The 20,947-nt window shown below is 42.3% G+C and overlaps 1 protein-coding gene across 1 annotated transcript in view; it reads right to left on the minus strand.

The window, feature by feature from the left end:
* The window catches only part of Specc1l (sperm antigen with calponin homology and coiled-coil domains 1 like), a 102,694-nt gene that overhangs the window by 26,288 nt on the left and 55,459 nt on the right, over positions 1 to 20,947 (minus strand). The window contains exons 11-13 of the mRNA XM_052164323.1: positions 11,683 to 11,766; positions 9,325 to 9,481; positions 6,903 to 7,005 (exon numbers count right to left, since the gene is read on the minus strand). Of these exons, the coding sequence (XP_052020283.1) occupies positions 6,903 to 7,005; positions 9,325 to 9,481; positions 11,683 to 11,766 (344 nt within the window). The remainder of the gene's footprint in view (positions 1 to 6,902; positions 7,006 to 9,324; positions 9,482 to 11,682; positions 11,767 to 20,947) is intronic.

Here is a 20,947-nt window from a genome sequence, read left to right on the forward strand (position 1 = left end):
GGAAGGGATTACTAACAAAGACCTGAAAGTAATACAGAAACAAAAGAAGCTTCCAAAACCACAACAACAAAAACAAAAAACCAAAATGAACAAAAAAAAAGAAGAATAGAACTTTATATGTGCATGTGTTTATTTAGGGTGAGGGGCACACAGAATTACCCTACCAACAATGCCCCTTCTAGAGACCACAGGCTAACAAATATCTGAGTGCCAGGAATAGGTTAGCTCTTTTGGAGTTGTTAGCCAGTGAACTCCCACAGACTCGCAAATGCCAGAGATTGCCAGTCCTCTTGGTTGCCCTCCAGAACTTGGTGGTAAGACCCCACTGCTGAAGACGTCAAATACTTGAGTCACAGAACATAGAGAAACCAAGCAGGTACTGACCCTGAAGAGTCATCACTACTGTGTAGATTTCATAGTGCTAGAGGGTTTGCTATACATACTACTTGAAGAGAAAACCAGCGGGTCACACTTAGCTGTGAACCCTGAGAGCTAAAACGAGTACTGGCCTGGGAGTGGACTACAAGCCCACAAATGCAACAATGTCACAAATACCATGGGAGTAACCAATTACTTTCAGGTCAAACTGAAGGCCCACTCTACAAAATGAAACCCATACCTGGCACTATTATCAGCCAAGAACCTGTGGCAAGATAGGTCTCTCCCAGGGGAGAACCTTCTCCTAGTATTCTGCTGAACTGACTTAGTACTGAGTTGACTCCTAGTGACTTATTATATCCACAGATTAGTGCATCTTTTAAGCCTCGAAGAAGCTTCTTTATGTATGCAGCAGATAATGCACACAGATCTAACACAGATCTAAAACTGGTTGAGGAGCAGAGATTAAGAGTCTGTTGAGGTCTCAGGAGACAGCAGGTGCTAGCGAGGATGTGGAGAAAGTGGAACGCTCCTCCACTGCTGGTAGGATTGCAAGATGGTACAACCACTTTGGAAATCAGTCTGGCGGTTCCTCAGATATCTGGGCATGACACTTCCGGAGGACCCTGCTATACCACTTCTGGGCATATACCTAGAGGATTCCCTGGCATGCAATAAGGACACATGCTCCACTATGTTCATAGCAGCCCTGTCTGTAATAGCCAGAAACTGGAAAGAACCCAGGTGTCCCTCAACGGGAGGAATGGATACAAAAAATGTGGTATATATACACAATTGAGTACTATTCAGCCATCAGAAACAACGAATTCATGAAATTCTTAGACAAATGGATGGATCTGGAGAATATCATACTAAGTGAGGCAACCCAGTCTCAAAAGATCAATCATCGTATGCACTCACTGATAAGTGGATATTAGCCTAGAAATGTGGAATACCCAAGACATAATCCACATATTAATTGATGTCCAAGAGAAACGGAGGAGTGGCCCCTGGTTCTGGAAAGACTCAGTGCAGCAGTATAGGGGAACAGGGAAGTGGGAAGGGGTAGATGGAGGAACAGGGGGAGGGAAGAGGGCTTATGGGACTTTCGGGGAGTGGAGAGCCAGAAAAGGGGAAAACATTTGAAATGTAAATAAAAAGTATATCAAATAAATAAAAAAAGAAAAGAGAAGAGAAGAAAAGAAAAAAGAAAAGAAAAGAAAAGAAAAGAAAAGAAAAAAAAAAGAAAAGAAAAAAGAGAGTGTTGAGGTGGGAATTTCTGCTTCTGTTGGAGACTCAGTTGTGTCATGTGATATTTTTCTGGAAGCTGGTGAAAGGGCATGAGATCTTTTGCTGGAGCGGACCCTTGAGAGGACACTAATGTTTGAAAAGAGTTTAAGTATGACCCAGCAGACAGTGTGCGATGCTCTGGCATTGGTTTGCCTTGCTTTCTTTACTGGTCTTTGCTAGCTAAGAAATGTACCCAAAGAACTTCTGGAGGTTGCTTCCTGCTGCTTTGACATTCTCATGCCAATCAGTGGAGGCTGGCAGTTTCTTCTGGATCAAGCCCTCCTGCTGATCTGAGTGAACTGGACTGCTGCCAACAAAGACTGGAATTGTTCCAAAGAACAATTCTAAACAGGTCCGAGTTCCCCTCTTCTTATTAACCATCTTAACCCCTACCTTAGATCGGTGGGCTATAAGGGAGGGTGAAATGTTTGAGAAACCTTATTAAAGTAGGTCTTGAAAAATCTAGAAATCGATTGTGAAATCATAATATAACTGAGACAGTTCGTTATCTTTGAGGGGGTTCCCTCCCTCAATAAATCAGATCATCTAGATCCTTCCAATGCTGATACTTCAGAGTTAGCTACTCTACAGTGTTTTTAATGCATGGTAGGGCACGATTTAAAGTAGACAGAAGTATTTGTTAGCTAAAAGGTGAATTCACAGGGGCTTGATTTGTAATGGATGGTTAATAAGATTATAGTCATCAGCACAGTAATTTGAGGATGCCACTTAAAAGAGTTAATGACAGAAGATTTGAGTATTAGGAAATCTCTCTCCATTGATTAGACAGTTTCCTTGACATAAAGCATCCATGGCCCATTTAGGGGTCTGCAATAACAGTGCATACTAAGTGTCACGTAACAGCTCCTACTCCACTCAACAGTCAAGTGTCACAACGTGCCCTTTCTCAACAGAGACTTGTGAGGTGGCAGAGAGCAAAGGCCTGAACCCACTACTGGTGCCTAAGAGTACACATGTCACCCACGCACGCAGCCAGCCTGGACAGGAGCTCTGGCACTTCTTACGTGGTATCTGACACATTCAGAGCTCTAACAGAGCAGGCTTTTACTTTAAAAAGATTATGGTTAGGGCTGGATAGACAGCTCCACAGTCAGGAGCACGTACTGTTATTGCAAAGGACCTGAAATCAGTCCCCAGCATCCACATCTGTTGGGACACCAGGACTGCATGATGGCGTGTCACTTGTGTCACTGAAGGAGAAACTCACGGAGGTTAAACGTTGAGAGCTGCTAAGCTGGATATTGATGCAGAATTTCAGCCCCAGTGGCATCATGGGAACCTCTCAGAGAGGTTACAACCAGTATCACAAGTACATCAAAGTTCAGAAAGGTAGCACTGTGGGTTTAACAGGTGCTGGCAGCCTGTGTGGTTTCAGCTTCCGCATTTCTTACAAGGAACTCAAACATGATTAGTGAAGTAAGCAGCACTGAAGAGGGTCAGTGTAAAGGCACAGCACAGTCGAGCACCACTGGGCGCAGCTGGCTACCCAGGCCCAACCCATGAAGAAGCCAACTGTGGCTAAATCTCCAAATCTTGACTGAGAACCAACCTGCAATAGATGGACTGATTCAAAAGGAGTGGATGGTAAGAAGCAATCACACTAATGAAACAGAAACAACAAAATACAAAGAATCAAGGAAATGAAGAGGTGGTTCTCAGAGAAAAAAAAGATGGACAAATACTTAGCCAAACTAAATAAAAGGCAAAAGATCCAAATTAATAAAACCAGAGGTGAAAGGGGGCACATTACACTAAGGAAATTCAGGGAATCCTAAGGACAAACTTTAACAGTCTCTACCGAACTGAAAACTTGTAAGAAATGGATGGTTTTCTTGATATATACAATCTATCAAATTTAAATAAAGATCAAATAAGCAATTCAAACAGACCTATAACCACTAATGAAACAAAAGCAATAATTAAAAGTCTCTCAACCAAACAATGACCACACACACACACACACACACACGCGCGCACGCGCGCACACACACACAAAAAAGTCAGATTCAGCATAGAATTCAAGCAAACCTTAATGGTAATTAATGGCAATACTTGTAAGATTGTTCCACAAACTAGAAACCGAAGAACACTTTCTAATCCTTTATACAAGGTAACAATTACCCAGATTCCAAAACCACACAAAGAACCACCACCACCACCACCACCAATAATAATAATAATAATAATAATAGTAACAGCAACAATAACAATAGATAAATCTCCTTTATGACCATAGATGCAAAAAATTTTTTCTAGAGAAACATTTTTCTTTTTTTTATTAAACTAATAAAATTTATTTTAAAATATACAACTTAGTATTGACTTTTTTAATATTTTTATTTTCTATATTCTTTGTTTACATTCCAAATGATTTCCCCTTTCCCGGATCCCCCCTCCCCATATGTCCCATAAACCTTCTTCTCCCCATCCATTCTCCAATCACCTCCCTCCTTTTCTTCTCTGTCCTTATATTCCCCTCCAGTGCTAGATCAATCCTTTCCAGGATCAGGACCTTCTCCATACTTCTTCATGGGAGTCATTTGTTATGCGATTTGTGCCTTGGGTATTCAGGGCTTCTGGGCTAATTAATATCCACTTATCAGAGTATTGACATTTTTTTAAGTCATCAAAATAATTTATAATAGTTAAATGCCTCTTAAATATACATGATATCTTCTGAAGCTACAAGTAATATGTATTCAACCAATTTTTAAAATCTATTTAGAATATTAAACATGGTAGAAGTAGAAAAAAATCACTTATGAAGTCCTCTATGAAAGGAAATTGTGACAAGTTCCTGATTAGACAGAAACTGTTCCATCTTCAAGGGAGAATATGCAATGTAACTGTGGTTTCATAGAATAAACTGGGTAGTGTTCCTTCTGTTTCTATTTTTCAGAATAGTTTGAAGAGTATTAGTATTAGGTCTTCTTTGAAGGTTGGATAGAATTCTGCACTAAACCGATCTGGTCCTGGGCTTTTTATGGCTGGGAAACTTTGAATGACTGCTTCTATTTCTTTAGGGGTTATGGGACTGTTTAGATGGTTTATCTGATGATATTTGGTATCTGTCTAGAAAACTGTCCATTTCATCCAGATTTCCCAGTTTTGTTGAGTAGAGGCTTTTGTGGTAGTATCTGATGATTTTTTTAATTTCCTCAGTTTCTGTTGTTATATCTCCCTTTTCATTTCTGATTTTGTTAATTTGGATACTGGATGCAAAAATTCTTAATACTTGCAATCTGGTTTCAAGAACACATCAAATGCAATGTCCACCAAAATCAAGTAATGAATCACAGAAACATATTGAAAGATAAAACCCACATGATCATTTTATGAGGTGAGAAAAGGCCTTTGACAAAAGCCAATGTTCTTCTGTGTTAAAAACCCTGGCAAAGACTAGGGATACAAGGGACACCTCAGCATAACAAAGGCACTCTACACCAAGCCCTCCGCCCATTACCCTACACAGAGAGAAACTCAAGAATTTTCACTTAAATCAGGAACAAAACAAGGATGTCGTCAGTTCGTGAAGTCAAGACAGAACAGAAAGGACGGAAGGCGGCCATGGGAGACAAGTGGAAGGGAAGGAGCATAGCACCTTTATTTGCGGATGGTGTGATTTATACATAAATGACTCTAAAAGCTTCACCAGGTTTTTAGGCTCATCACTTCTACAACTGATAAACACTTTCAGCAAAGTAGCAAGATACAAATCAACATGTGAAAATCAGTAGCCTTCTTATACACAGAGGACTGAGACTACCTCTGTATGCTCTTATTTGCCAGTGTTCCCTGGGATGCCCCACTTTTCCACCTTTTGGCTACTGTGAGTTAAGCTACTATAGACCAGAATACCTATAGTGTCTCTTCGGATTCTTGTTTTCAATTCTTCTGCTTATATATCCTTAGATGTGACTGTCAGATCATATGGCAATTCTGAAGTTTTATGAGAACTGCTAACTCATTTCACAGGAGTTATTAACACTTTATAGTGTGCCTGGCAATACAAAACTCCCCATTCCTTTATACCCTCACTCTAAACTGCACTTTACCTAATGAGAGCTAGAAACAGGCAGACCATTAGTAGACGCTCAGTGACTACTGTCTCCTTACATCTGCATACACTTGGGTCCTTAATCCTAAATGAACTAACTGGCAATTGCTGTCTGAGTCATGTACAAATTTGTCCATAGGAGGCTTCTTAATGGTAGACCTTGTTCACTGATTCCTCTACTACTTTGGTATTTCTTTTGGTTAGTTCTTTCTTGGCCATTTTGTTGTTATGAGCCCAAGAATACAGAACTCCAATCACTTTCTCATATACTTCTGCACATTTCTGAGGAAAATCAATTGCAATTGGAAACTGGAAAAAGTCTGTGTAACTTAAATCCTATGTGAGGATACTGAGAACCTAAATTGCACTTTTTAGAGGGATAATAAATACATTTAATTTGTGTGGAATTAAATCTTCTTCACAGTCATATTTGACATCATCTAAAATAAACCCTGAGTAAACTGGTGGGCGACAGAGGCAGGAGTGGTAGGCATTACAAACCACAGCAGGAATGGCCAAACGCTGAGAGAACAAAGATCAACCTAATACTGAACTCTCTTAGGAGGAGTATGTATGTTTTCAGTCTTCATCTCCTCCAAAGAAGCACTTAACCTGGAAGGGCTGAGATTCTTCAGCCGGTGTGGAGCCTGTAGCACATGCTGACATACAACCTGAACTAGAAGCCTGCAGCCTCTTCTTCCGGAAGGAGAAAAGCAATGTCTGACACTGTCCCCTGACTTCCACATGCACATTCACAAACTCAAAGTAAGACATTTAAAGGTGTTCATTAAAAGTACCAGGAAACTGGTTAGTTTTCAAACACAAGAAACTTCTTTTGTCCCAGGGGTACTAAACCAAGTTCAGTATGGACTTTGAGAATGTGTTCCTAAAATTCAGTATAAAAATCATTTTGAGCCAGGCATTAGTGTTGCACACCTTTAGTTCAAGCCCTCAGCAAGTAGAGACGGCGGATCTCTGAGCTCAAAGCTAGCCTGGTTTACAGAGTGAGTTCTAGGACAGTCAGGGATACAGAGAAAGCCTGTCTTGAAAACAACCAACCAAACAGAACCATTTGAATGTGAGGTAGGCAGGCAGTCGTGGTAGGTGGCACGTGTGCGGCGACTGTTCCCATGGAATGAGAGAACCGTGTGCTTACCTGATAGCCTTCTGTTTTCTTCTGACACCACTTCAATAAGGCGTTCCTCTTGGATCCTCCATATTCTCTTGCCAATGCTGAGAGGGGGTCTTTCCTTTCTTCCCTAATAAGGAACCCAAGTTGAATTATTTGAGACCCACAATAAAATCACAGCACTACTCTGCACTTAAAAAAATAAAAAACGCATAAAACTAAGGCCATTCTGTGCTATGACACAGCATTTTCTTTAATTCCACCATCAGCCTTCAGCCTGTGCTCCCACAGACGTACGTACGACTGTCAAGGCTCCAGGGAGGAACTCGACTCCTCATCCTCAGGCGACAACGTGTGAACATTCTGTACTGAGAGGGTTCTCGAGGAGCGCTGTCCTCCAGTGCTCAGCACAGCATGGTGACACAGACACTGCTCTGGGCCTTCTAGTCAGTACCCTGCTGAACTCCATAGCATACTTTAGGTTATTACCACCCTTTGTATTTCCTTCTGTCTTTAATGCTCTCGTCAATTTCAAAATTACTCACTGTTAACTACAAAGGACAAGGTTTTGTGAGATGAAGAGCTCAAAATTAGACAAATGAGACAGAAAAGATATGGCAATATGGGCTGGCAATGGCTCAGCGGTTAAGAGCACAGACTGCTGCTCTTCAGAGGTCCCAGGTTCAGTGCCAAGCACCCACATGGTAGCTCACAATGCTCTAACTCCAGTTCTAGGGAACCCAATGCCTTCCTCTGGCCTCTGGAGATACCACATGTGCATGCAGAGCACAGATATATATTCAGGCAAAATACCTATACATGAAACATCATATAGTAAGAATAATTTTACTATATATTTTAAGATATGGAGGAAAAAAAGAGATAGCAATAAACATTAAAAACACATTATTACACTATGTGTGGAGGCACTCAGAAATCAGAGGCAGCAGAGTTCTATAAAGTTCTAAGCTAGCTTGGTACACATAAAGTTCATGAGATCCTGTCTCAAAACAACAACAACAACACAACAAAAACAAAACTATATTACAAGTTCAAGACCAGCCTGGTGGGGCAGGCTTAAAATCCCACCATTCCCCACCATTTCTGAGGTGAAGGCAAGAAGGAAGACATGCTACAAGCTCAAGACATGTCTTGGCTTTGGTGAAATCTAGGCTAGCCTGGGTGATTTAGGGAAACCTTTCTGTCTCCTGTGTGCGATGACTTACAGTATGTGTCACCATTCCCCTGAGCTCTTACTTAGAGTAGCTTCTGCCAGAAAGAACTTCTAAAATATGAGCTCACACTTCTACGTCCTACTCAACAATGACTAACACTGATCAACAGCACCCTGCTATCTGATGTCCAGCCTGAACAATCAGAGCTGCCTCTCACACACCATTGCTATGCCTGCATTCCTTACAAAGAAACCTGCTGTTATGTCATTGCTGCCTTTGCAAAAACCCTGGACTCAGCCTTTCTTGGGTTCTCCAACCCTGTTATTCCTCTGATCAGACTTGATAACTCTGACCCACCATACCAGAACAAACGTCCTTTTAACTAGTTTTCTGGGCTTCGCTGCAGAAGAAAACCCTTCTTTCATCATCTCGGTTTATTCACTCTACTCAGTATCTTGCATTTCACCAAAGTGGGCCAGATGGACTTCACAGAGTCCCATCAGCTAGCTACTCAGTCATGTCTTCTACATCATCCTGGGCTGTTAGTATCTGTCTCCAGAACCCACACAGCAGCTCCTAGATCACGTATGTGCCCAGACTACATGCTCAGTGACCCCTTTCCTCAAGTTACTTATCTTGCCAATACTGTCCGCATCTACAGTCCTCACGACCTGCAGGTTCTACCTCCTTAGGAAGCCTTCTCTAATACTCTACCAGGATGCCCATAGTTCCACTTCATCATAGTACGTGGCCAGATAGTATTCTGGATTTCAGAGTTTTTTCAGGTTTGTTATTTGTTTTTTAGACAGTTTTATTATGTAGCCAAGGTTAGCACACAGTCCTCTTGTCTCCATCCTCTGAGTGCTGAGCGTGGGAATGCTTGTGTTTTCTTGTGTTGCTTCTTTGTGCCTCTCCACCTTAGTTACTTATTTATATGACACTGGGAATTGAACCCAAGGCTAAGTAAGTATCTGACCACGAGCAACACTCTCCCCAAATACAAGTACCCGATTTTGAAGTATCTGCATAGAATTTACCTGTAGAACATCTCTATTTTAAAAACGCAAAGTCTGAAACGTTCAATGTTGATACTCAAAAGGGCGTGCACTTGAGTTTTCAGACTTAAGATGCCTCACCTATACTACTGAGCCACTTCTAGTTTCAAGCAAAACAAAGTAAACACTGAGTAACAGGAAGAGAAAGAGGGACAGTCAGCACTAAGCAGGCCCTTCTCTCTGAAAGGCCAGGAACAACACACAGAACATGTTTCCTACCTTATTCGGCTCCGGGTGCTTGGAGTGACAGATGCAGTAGGAGACGAAGAGAGGGAGAGCTGTGGTGATGTGGTGCCCATAGCCATGAGAGAGGCTGGTGACGCTCCCTCGGACGAAGAGATGTCCCGTTTCATTTCTTCACTACTCCGTCGAGACACTGTGAGAAAGTCATTGTGGAATATAACTAGTCCAACCGCTGTGCAACTCAATATGCAGGCTTCACCCAAAACTGAAATCAGAACTCCCATCTATCCAAACCGACATATCACAGAGGAACTGGCTCCTCAGTGTGCACTCTAGCACTGCTCGCAGTAGCGGGGTCATGGAACCTGGATATGCGCACAGTGGATTTTTTCTCCATGTCAAAACAAACAAATTTTCATCATTTGCAGGGAAAGGATGTACACTCTAATGAGAAGAGTCTCCCAACATTTTATATTGTTTACACAAACTAAGTCAGTCTCACAAAGACAAATGTTTTCTCTCACTTGTGGTTCCTGGATGCTATAGAGGTCATAAAATCATGTGAGTACATATGAAAAACAGCTGTGTAAGGGAACAAGAGAAGTAAAGAAAGGGATGGAAAGGATGAGGGGATATGATTAACTTTTTATATTTGTACGAAAATCATTTGTGACATGGTACCAATAAATACAATGCATTTTCTAATTTAAGGAAAGATTTCTGTGAATGAGAATTTGTGCATCTCAGATTCTGCATCTGTTTATGTTTCTTGGCTCTTTTCCCCCCTACTTGTTAGCTTAGTTGTTTATTATTATTATTACTATTACTGCCTGTTTGTTCTCTAATGAGAGAAAGAATGAATTTGGGTGGGTGGGGAGTTGGGAGGGTCTGGGAAAAGTTGAAGGAGGAGAAATAATAATCTAAATATAGTGTAGAAAATCTATTCCAATTAAAGCAGGTTTAAAAGTTCTGGGGATAAAATGTCTTAGAAAGATTGAGAATTATATCTTTTGACATCTAGATTGTTTTCTTAGAGAAAAGAAATGCTTTGTTAAATAATTTTTTAAACATCGTGTATATATTGACAAGTACAACTGTATATCTTTTAAAAGTATAGAGTGATAATCATGCTCTAACTGTTTTAGCTGAGCCTAAGCATGCATTCTGAAGATTCCTAGGGAACAAGGATCGTCTTGTGAGAGGAGGAGCTAGGCCCTGGACCCACTCGTGCCTGGACACCTATATAGCTGGCAACAGTGACTTATGTCTGGAATCCCTGCACTTTCAAACTGAGGCAGGAGGTTGACCATGGACATGAGGTTAGCCTGTGCTACAGAATGAGGCATTATCATAAAAAATTAAAGAATTTAAAATCTGTAAAAAGGTTAAAATACAAACTTTCACATCTTCAGGGAACAAGTGCCTTATTAACATGTAACACTCACAGTATCTACCTGGTACACAGAGGGGATGACAAAAACACCATAGGAATGGTTTTTAGTGGTGTGCCACCCCAACCCAGTGCTCACAACTAAAATCAACACCCTTCTCTGACAACTCATCAAGCACTGCTGAAAGGGAGGAAGGAACGGGCATCTCTGCAGAGCTGGGTGCAGCTTCAGACACACACCAGGAAGACAGAGACTGAAAGGCATCAAGTCAGTTATCACTAATTTTACAAGGCTGTCTAACACAGGAAAACGACCGTCCTGGAACTCCGAAGCAGTCCTGCCTCAGCACGTACGTACGAACAGGTGTGTGTTGTCTGCCATACCCGTGTTGGGCTGACAAGCTCTGGATCAGGACGAAAACGCGATGTTAACAAAGTGTTGCCCTAATAAAGTGACGGTGCAGAAGTTTCTCATATTAAATGGCTGTGGAAAGCTGTGCTTACATGTTTTTGGGCATAACTTTATGGCTATTCTTTTTTTTCAAGCACACTGTATGTCTTCAATCAGTAAGTTTGGAAAGCAGTGTGCTATGAGAGGAGACAGTTCATGTGAGCAATGCCAACCCTTCTCTGCAGGCAGTTGGAAGCAAGGCTGGGCGGACAGAGGAAGGATGTGCTCACTCCATGTTGAGGAGGACAGGAGAGACCACAGCAGAGCTGTCAGGACTTTTCCTTTCCAGGGACAACTGAAAGGCCACAGAATAATGTAAGTAGCAGAAATGCCAGGCCCAGTGCTGCAGAGCTTTACCGTACAGGCAGCTTCCAGGAATTTTCAGTGTTCTGACTAACTCTACAAATCAGTCATTGCATATCTGACTCTCAACTTTCAGAAAGACATACCTTCAACATGTCATCTACTACAATGTGGGCTACTAAAAACTTCTAGGAGGGTTGTTTAGGTTTTTGTTTGGTTTTTTAATAATTTTTCAGATAAAAGTCATTACCTGAGATGGTCTTGGCACTTTCCATAGCAGGAACTCTTGGGAGGGAAGCGGGCCGGCTAGTTGAAGATGTTCTTAGTAGATGCTCTGCACAAAGTGGAAAGGCCACAAAACGACATGGATGAACGCCGAGGGGGCAGAAGCACAGGGAAGGTGGCTCCTACTCTCCTTAGCCTGCAGGCTTGGCTCTCCTCCTAACTGAAGGCATTCAACCCCCAAACAGTATGCTTACTAAAAATAATCTCTATAGACAAGGACCATACGGACCTCCAGTTCAATAACACATTTCTGGCGATGATGGCAAGACATCATCAATGATGCAAGTGACTCTAAGTCATTTCATGCCACTTAATTCTTCAAAGCAACTTAATCAAAATTAAGAGGTTCGTTACTGCATTGGCCTAAGGCATGAACTAAATAAAACCTTGCCTTTCTATGCCTATAGTTAGAGAGGACATCATATATACAACCATCCATCGACAGACCTGGATGGTATAGTTAGAATTCCGAAATACAGCTGAAAAAGGACAACAGTTCCTTCGTATTTCAGGCAGCAGAGGGATGGAAACCACAGTGGTAGTAGGCCAGGCCTTACCAGAAAGAAGGGCTAGGAACTGCACTCAGCCAGACAATAAGGGAACAAAGACCCGGAAAGTAAAAGCCTGCTTTGATAAGCCTTGGGTTATCTGGACAGCAAGGGAGAAGGCTCTCCAGGGGTGATGAACTGAGAGCCTTCACTACCTCCTCTGTGGTCTGAGCACCCAGGAATGACACAATCAGATGCTGCCTCTATTATGGCTTCAGCTTGGTTCCTAACCACACGCTTTCTTAGGAGTCTCTTTAGTTCCTGGAACACTGGTGCAATCTTTCTGTCCTGCTAACTCTCTCTTCCTGCATGCGTCTTATCTAGGGTTACAAACCCATCAGGCTGTACCCAGGCCAGAAGACATCAATGCATGTGTTTTGCCTAACCGGGTCTGATATGTTAGGGATAAATGACTAGTATAAAACTCAACAATAATGCCTCTATTTAATAAAGACTATTATTATTAGCCTTACCTTCCAAGAATGCCCACCCATTTCTCTTTTGTCTAAAGATTTATCGATTTCATGTATATGAGTACACATTGCTCTCTTCAGACACACCAGAAGAGCACATCAGATCCCATTACAGATAGTTGTGAGCCACCATGTGGTTGCTGGGAATTGAACTCAGGGCTTCTGGAGAGCAGTCAATGCTCTTAACCCTGAACTATCTCTCCAGCCCAACCCATTTCTCTTTTAACATATTAACTACTTAGTAGTTGGGAAAGCAGGTCAATGATAAAGTATGTTTTAGGATGCCCGAGGCCCTAGGAACAACCAAAAAATAATGACATACAGTACTGAGGTTTTTAGACTATAACATATTTCAGTCCCAATAATTCTTTTTTTAAAAGATTTGTTATATTTTTCATTGTGTCTGTATGTGCATGCACATATGCACATGTGTATACACATATGTGAGTACAGGTGCCCTGATGGTGGGATTACAGGAAGTTATGAGCTACCCAACATGGATACTTGGAACCACACTCAAATCCAGTAGCAGCTTAAGTTCTCATGCTAATTATATTACCCAAAAATCTACTTGCAGTGTCTCCAGTTGGTTTTTGACTGGAGTTGGGATTTGGCCTCCAATAAAATTACTGGAGGCCAATGGCTGGGCAGGGAGAGAGAGGCAGGACTTTTAGGATACCCAGGAAGGAACCAGGAAGGAGGAAGAGGGGATCCACCATGAGGAGGGCATAAGGGATGGCCCAAGTCAGAAAGGTACAGGAGGGACAGCCAGCCAGCATACAGGGCAGGGGAAGCAGCCCCAGGACTGTCCAGCAGGGTCTAAGGTAGCAAAGATAAGATATAGGTTCAGTAAATAATTCAGGAATGTTGGAGGGGAGTGTGTATATGAGCCATGTAGAGTTAGGGAGTGGTCAGCTATGGAGCGGTCAGCTATGGAGCTGTTTAAGGTATTTAAAATATAAGGTTATACATGTGGCCTTGCTTTGGGGAATCCAGAACAATGAGCAGTAGCAAGAAGCAGGGTTTAGAGTGGATTAAAACACTACCATTTCAACGTCCTCTGAAAAACGGCAGTGCACACTCAAGCACTGAGTCATCCCCCCAGAGGCTTAGGAACGCATAATCTGAAATAACGAGTTACTTTCTACTTAGGAGGCCCAGGAGGTAGGAAGGAGAACTTGTTTTCTACATAAGGACACATGCAGTTAAAATCATTAGTAATATTAACATAAACAAACATCATTTGTTTGGTTGGTTGGATGGTTTTTCCAGACAGGGTTTCTCTGTAGCCCTGGCTGTCCTGGAACTCACTCTATAGACCAGGCTGTCCTCAAACTCAGAGATCCGCCTGCCTCTGACTCCTTAGTGCTAGGATTAAGGGCATGTACTACCACACCTGACTAAACAAACATTTTTATACAAACAGCTTACAAGCATCAATCAGAGTCCCAAATCCTATCAACTTTTAAAGGAAGAACATTTCATCCACAGAACAGAAACAGAAATCAATGTTTTATTTACATATTTACGTGTGCATGTGTATACACATGCATATGTGAAGGGCAGAGGTCAAAATCAGGTGTCATTCCTCAGGAGCCATCTACCTTGTCTTTTAAAGAGAAAGGGTCTCTCACCGGTACCCGGGTCTTGCCAATCAGGCTAGGCTGGCTTGGCAGTGAGCCCCAGGGCTCTGACTGTCGGTGCCTCTCCAGTGCTGGACTTGTAAGTGTGACCAGCGTGCTCAACAGTCTCTATGGGTGCTGGGCATCAAACCGAGGGCAGAGAACATTTTATCAACTGAACTATCTCTCTAGTTTTAAACTGAATCAATTATAAACCTAAAAAATCATTTCCTTAAAAATCTTAAGTCTCCCAAAGAATAAGCAGCAAATTAAGAAGGTAAAACAAATGATATAAAGACAAAACAGGTATCTAGGCAGACATGGTGGCATGCACATTTTATTTCACCAGGGCAGATAGGTCTCTGCGAGTTCAAGGCCAGCCTGGCCTAAGCAGGTCCTAGACCAGCAAGGGCTACACAATGTGACCCTGTCCCAAAACCAGGAGTATCAGTTTTGGATGGAAACTGTGCAAGATTCACCCCCTTATTCAGTCTCACCCTGCACTCAGAACTAGGAAATGCTCACCCAGCGCCAGGCTCTTCACCCCACCTGTCCTTCTAGTCTGCATTCTCAAGGTCCTTAACTCTGTCTCATTTCAGCAGATAATCTCTGTTATAGCACAGCTGCCCCTTCTAAAAAAAATGGACCAAAAACTTTTTTCTTTTTTTGAGGCAGGAGCTCACTAATGTAGCCCAGACTGGCCTCAAACTCTAGTCTTCTGCATCAGCCCCCCAAGTCTTAGGTTTACAGGTAGCCACACCGGGCTAAGTCATTCTTCTTAAAATGATGCGCAGCAGGGCCAGAGGAGTAGCTCCATAGTGTGCACAAGAGGCCTGGGAAAGGGCAGACCCTGAACTCCACCCCAGTGCAGAAAGGAAAAGCACCAGGGGTGACCAGGCAGCTGTAAAGCCGGCTGCAGGCACTTCTTAATGCATTCCCATTCCATAAACCCAAGCTGAGACACAGGCCACAGAAGAGCACAGGTCCACTTATGTCTGCAGACATAAGTGCTCTATCTGTCTTCATGTAGTGTTGGGTCAGCCCTCTTCAGGAAATGTGGCTCACGTGTTATATTTTATAATGATAAGTTCTACTGTGTTGACATCTGAAGCTATTCTTGCTATTTTCTAAGACGTCTTAAGTTTTAGTTATGTTTTATTAGTATGTAGTGGGCACATGTAGACGCCTGAGATTAAAGCGGTTGCCTCCTCTCTTCCACCCGTGCAGGTTCCAGGTGCTGACGTCAGGTACTCAGATGTAGGGATCAGGCATCTCTGCCTGCCGAGAAACCCACAGACCTCACCTTTAAGTCATTCATCAAACAAAAAATCATGTGTGCATCTACTTGTTGGATAGTGAGCTTACTGCAAAGTCAAGAAAGGAGAAAAAAAACTTGCTTGTCACAGAACCCGGAATCCAGAGCAACCACCATTCTGTGAGTACAGGATTCATGGGAAGAAAAAAAGAACTCTGGGAACCCAATAGCTTATGAGACTGGGCTGAGACGTCCAGAAAAGACCAAGAAATTACACTTGTGAAAAATAGGCTGGCTGGTTTGTTTTCTATCAGAGGCAGCCAGAGAAGGACCTACCCCCTTTCTCCTTTACTTCAATTGGCCAATATGTCAGCTTGTGAAGCTGAGCTCCCAACAATGGGAAGATGCAGTCATCACCTGCTTGTACAAAGCTGCAGAGTTCACCAACACACACACAGGTAATCTTAATGTACTACACTAGCCTAAGTATGCTGTCAACTTTCCTTTATTAAAATGGCACTGTACAGCACTATCTTGAGACAATTACTATCACCCTGATTTCTGCTGTGCCTCCTTACAAAAGATCATCAAAACTGTGTTTCTTGACAATTATTGTTCCTTCACAGGAGTGATGGGAACTGATATCAGCCCTTCACCAGAGGGTCCAGTCACTCCTCCCAATCAGCTGTATGCAATTCTGCCTCAATTGCATGTACCCTGAAGGAAACTTGATAATCATTTTAGTTTTTGGTTATACCTTCCTACTGTATATTTAACATACAGTGTGTGTGTGTGTGTGTGTGTGTGTGTGTGTGTGTGTAGAAGGAACTAGATCATATATGGCTGGGGATGTACAAAGAAAAAGAAGCTCTACCTAGGCAGATATGGGAAAGTCTAGACTTTCTATGTGGCTGCTTCCAGGTCACCAATGCTCCAATCTGTAATGCCTCACACATGCTCTAAGTAAGCCCTTAAAGCCACTGGTTCCCCAAGGTGAATTACAGAGAATCCCAACTTTGATTTGTCATTCAGACTTTATATGGAAGTGGTAGATAATGCTCAGTTCCACCCCCCAACCCACCAGTTTCTGGTAAGCATATGTAAGTTTTACTGAGCGGCTTATTTAAGATGTGTAAAAGATGACACTTAGAGACTATTGATATTAAATTTTCTAAAGTCAAAGTCCAATACATTAATGCCAAACCTCTGCTTAAATCAATGGAGCTTAAAAAGGTTTGGTTTTTGACCAAGTTTTATCTAAATATTGCAGAGCAGATGAAAGTAGCCGACTGGTGTAACTGACATTCTAGGTGTTCATAACCATACCTGGAAGTCAGAGGGATTAAAAGGAAGAATATTTTTCTTCTTGCCCTCAAATGTTAACTAGGTCCCAGAGGACCATGGAACATCACAGAGTGCCCTGTAACTGTGGGCATTTTTCTTGTTCAGGGAAGCCACAGAGACTGCACCTGATAGACTCTAACGAGTCAATAGTCTACAAAAAGAAGGGTCAACATAGAGAAATATTTTCCTCTGCAATTCCAAGTGAAGTCACAGTCGAGCAAGGCCTCTGAAGATGAAAAAGGAATATCTCCAAAACCCATATTCAACTGCTCTGCACACAGCTCATAGAGACAACACACACACACACACACACACACACACACACACTGTATGTTAAATATACAATAGGAAGGTATAATCAAGAACTAAAATGATTACCTTATTTCCTTAACAGTCCTAGTATTTCATATATTAGACATTAAACCTAAATCCATATATGCTGTTATTTAGACAACTGTATTTCACTAGGATTTTCTTCTTAATAAGAAAAATGCTGTTCAGATACAAGATTTCAGATCTTGGCTCAACTGAACACTATAGCACCTGCCTACCTATAAGAGACAGTTTTGACTTAAAAATTAAATCCTGATTAAATTCCCCATGCCCTTGAAATCATCATAGAGGGACCATAGCTATCCAACAGCTGCCCAAGTACCTGAGGAGAAGCCCAATGACAGATGTCCCTGTGAGCTCACCTAAAGATTTTAATGGACTTGACCACTTAAACCTCCGCTCTGCTCTGGTAGCTACTAACTACCCGAACTTACAACTTGTGATGCCAATAACTCTGAGGTTACTTCTCCAAATACATCTTCCAGGACCATGCAAGGACTTCATTTCTCCTTATACCCAGAGGCTACAGAAATAAAAGTACTAATGACATTTTAGGGTCTTTTCAATAGCTCCACTGGAAGGGTCCCCTGACTGCTATGCTAAATGACCCCACCCAGATGGAAGAAGCAGATTAGTCATAGCCCTAACTCCGGAAGATAAAAACAAACTGTAAGAAAGGAGGGAGAATTGTGAGAAAGCTTACTATCAAAGTCAGTTCACAAGTCCTCCTCTCCTTTACACAGATTGTGAATCTGAACCCCCACCAATGGGATGAGATGCCGTCACCGCCTACAGCACAGGTACACAAGCCATTTTGGTGAAGTATTCTCTAGACTTACGACAGTTCTTACTGACGCTTTTACAAAAAGAGAAATCACCAAATTACTACCATGCTATTCACATGCTCCTCTGTAAAACCCTGAGATTACTCATTTCCAGTAACAGTGAGATTGAAATTGGGAAGACCATAGTCTTTACACAGGAAAATGCAAAGTCAGAAGGGAAGAAGTCCTGGCTCAAGGCCCAGCAGAAAGCAGTGCTGAAAGTGCACTGGGAAAGCGGAGTAAATGAGGCTGCAGACAGGAGAAAGGCTGCAGCCAGACTGTTTAAGGAGTTTGGACTTTCTCCTGTGGGGCTTGGGGGCATGCAGGTTGTATCAGGTTAGCACTGTGGCTGCAGAACTAGATAGGTTAGTGCAGGATAATGAGCGAGATATGAGTAGAGATAAAAGATGACACTTTTATGGGTGTGCACAGTGTAAACGTGAGGCGAGGCTGTTCAAGCGCTCCTTAGCAAGGCAGGGCCAGAACAACCAATGACAGATGGGATGCAGAGAGAAGGACAGACATAACACAACACCTCAGAGATAAGAATGGTGGAATATTATAAAGGGAGAGAGGTGAACACACTGAATTCAAGCCCTCTGAGATAATCAAGGGAAGATATGGAAAGGTGACCAGAATGGGTTTTAGAAGGAGAAATGAACTGAATGTATAATTTTGGAAATCACCAACATGAGGTGGCAGAGGTAGTGTAATTAACCACACAAGTCACAGGCATCCTTGGTCAGAGCAATTCAATAGATACATACGGAAACAGAGGATTAGAATCTCTTGGGCATAAAAGGTTAAGAGCAGTAGGGATGAACTGTACACGGGGAGAGGTGGGGAAAGATGGGACTTGTTTCAGCTTTATGTGAGAGACAAATAGAGAGAGACAGAATCATGATTTCTTACTCTCTAGCTTCCTGCCTCATCCTCCAGAGTTCTGGGATTTCAGGAATGTGCAACCATGTGCAGTTTTTCTTAACACAAGAACGACATCTGTGTACTTATATGGGAGTTCCAAGGGTTGAGGATACAGGACAAGGAAATAATTGAATAATGACATGAGGCAACAGCATTTGAGGAAGACACCCAGCAGAAAGGCCCAGGCTCAGACAGAGACAGAGCTGGTGGTTTGGTGGTAGACAGGAGACTCAGACAGTAGACTGCCACACTTTGAAGCCAGCCTGGCCTACAGAGTGAGACCCATCTCAAATAAATAAACAGGAAGTGTGGCATGCCGGCACATTCCTGTAACCCTAGCACCTAGGAAACAGAGGCTACATGATGGAGAACTCAAGGCTGTCCTCAGCTCCATAGCAACTTTGAAGCCACCCTGGGCTATGATGAGGCCATGTCTCTAAAAAAGAATTTAAAAACAAAACAAGAGAAGGGGATGAGTATAAAGGGGGGAGCCAAGCTTGCTAAGGACATAGCTCCTCCCCTAGTACACTGAGCACGCTTCAGGAGATGGCCACAGACCCAGAAGTATATGGACAGACACACTTGAGGTGATAGTTACTAATTTTAAAACAAAGGAGAAAACAATGTTGAAGAGAGTAGAGAGTGGCTTATAACTGCCCCTAACTAGTTCCAGAGGACCCAGAGCCCTCTTCTGGCCTCTGCAGGCACCTGGCACACATACAGTTGTATATATACACATGCAGGCAATCACCACATACTCATAAATAAATCTTTAAAGAAAATCATTAGTTGCTATAAGGTTTGACAATCTTGGCTCTATTGGCTGTACAGACCTTGATTGTGGGGGACTGTTTGTGAGGAGAAGGAGTTCAGCACGACCTGTGAGCTCCGCACAATGAAAGGTAAGCACACACTGGCAGTGCGTACCACACGGTCTCTCTGGGTGGCAAGATGTTTTTCAGTTGAAGGAATCTAGAGAATGGCTCTCACCATTTGTCTTATTTTTCTAATTTCTGTGGACAGATGGAAAGTACAAGAAAACAAACTAGGAGAGCCTAGCTGATTGTACATAACGTTTTTTACCATTCCCATGTGGGTGCCAGGAACTGATCCCAGGTCCTCTATAAGAACAGCAAGTGCTCTTCACTGCTGAGCCATTTTCCACTTCCAATAAAAAAATTTGTCTTAAAAGATTTATTTTAAGTATGTGAATACACTGTTGCTGCCTTCAGACACACCAGAAGAGGGCATTGCATCCCATTATAAATGATTGTGAGCCACCATGTGGTTGTTGGGAATTGAACTTAGGACCTCTGAAAGAGCAGTCAGTGCTCTTAACCACTGAACCATCTCTCCAGCCTCTCAATAAAAACTTTAAAGTTAAAAATAGAATGTTTCCAGGCAGTGATAGTGCATGTCCTAGCACCCGAGAGATAGAAGCAGGCTCTCTGTGAGTTCAAGGCCAGCCTGGTCTACAGAGAAAGAGTTCTAGGACAGCCAGGACTATTACACAGAGAAACCCTGTCTCAAATAAACAAAACAAGGGAGTGTATTAATGTTAATGGGGGGGGGGGTGGAGAGAACAGGACAAGTAGAGAATATTTATCAAGATGGCAGACTTTAGTTCAGACTTATGAATAAGCATGGTAACACCAAGTAGCACTCTGTATTACTTACTATAATTTAAAAGGCATCAGTCTGGAAGGGGGCACACACATATAACTCTACACTCTAAAGCATTAGGTAGGAAGACCCTGAAGTCAGTTCAAGGCCAGTTTGACTACATAGCAAGACTTTGTGTCAAAACACAAGAAAAAAATATATATGTCATGAAAGCATCATAAACTAATAACTCATTTCCCTACTTGTAGTTAGGACACGTTAATAAAAACTTTGGATAGACCAGA

This window comes from Apodemus sylvaticus, chromosome 19, assembly GCF_947179515.1.
Source record: "Apodemus sylvaticus chromosome 19, mApoSyl1.1, whole genome shotgun sequence".
Lineage (NCBI taxonomy): Eukaryota > Metazoa > Chordata > Mammalia > Rodentia > Muridae > Apodemus > Apodemus sylvaticus.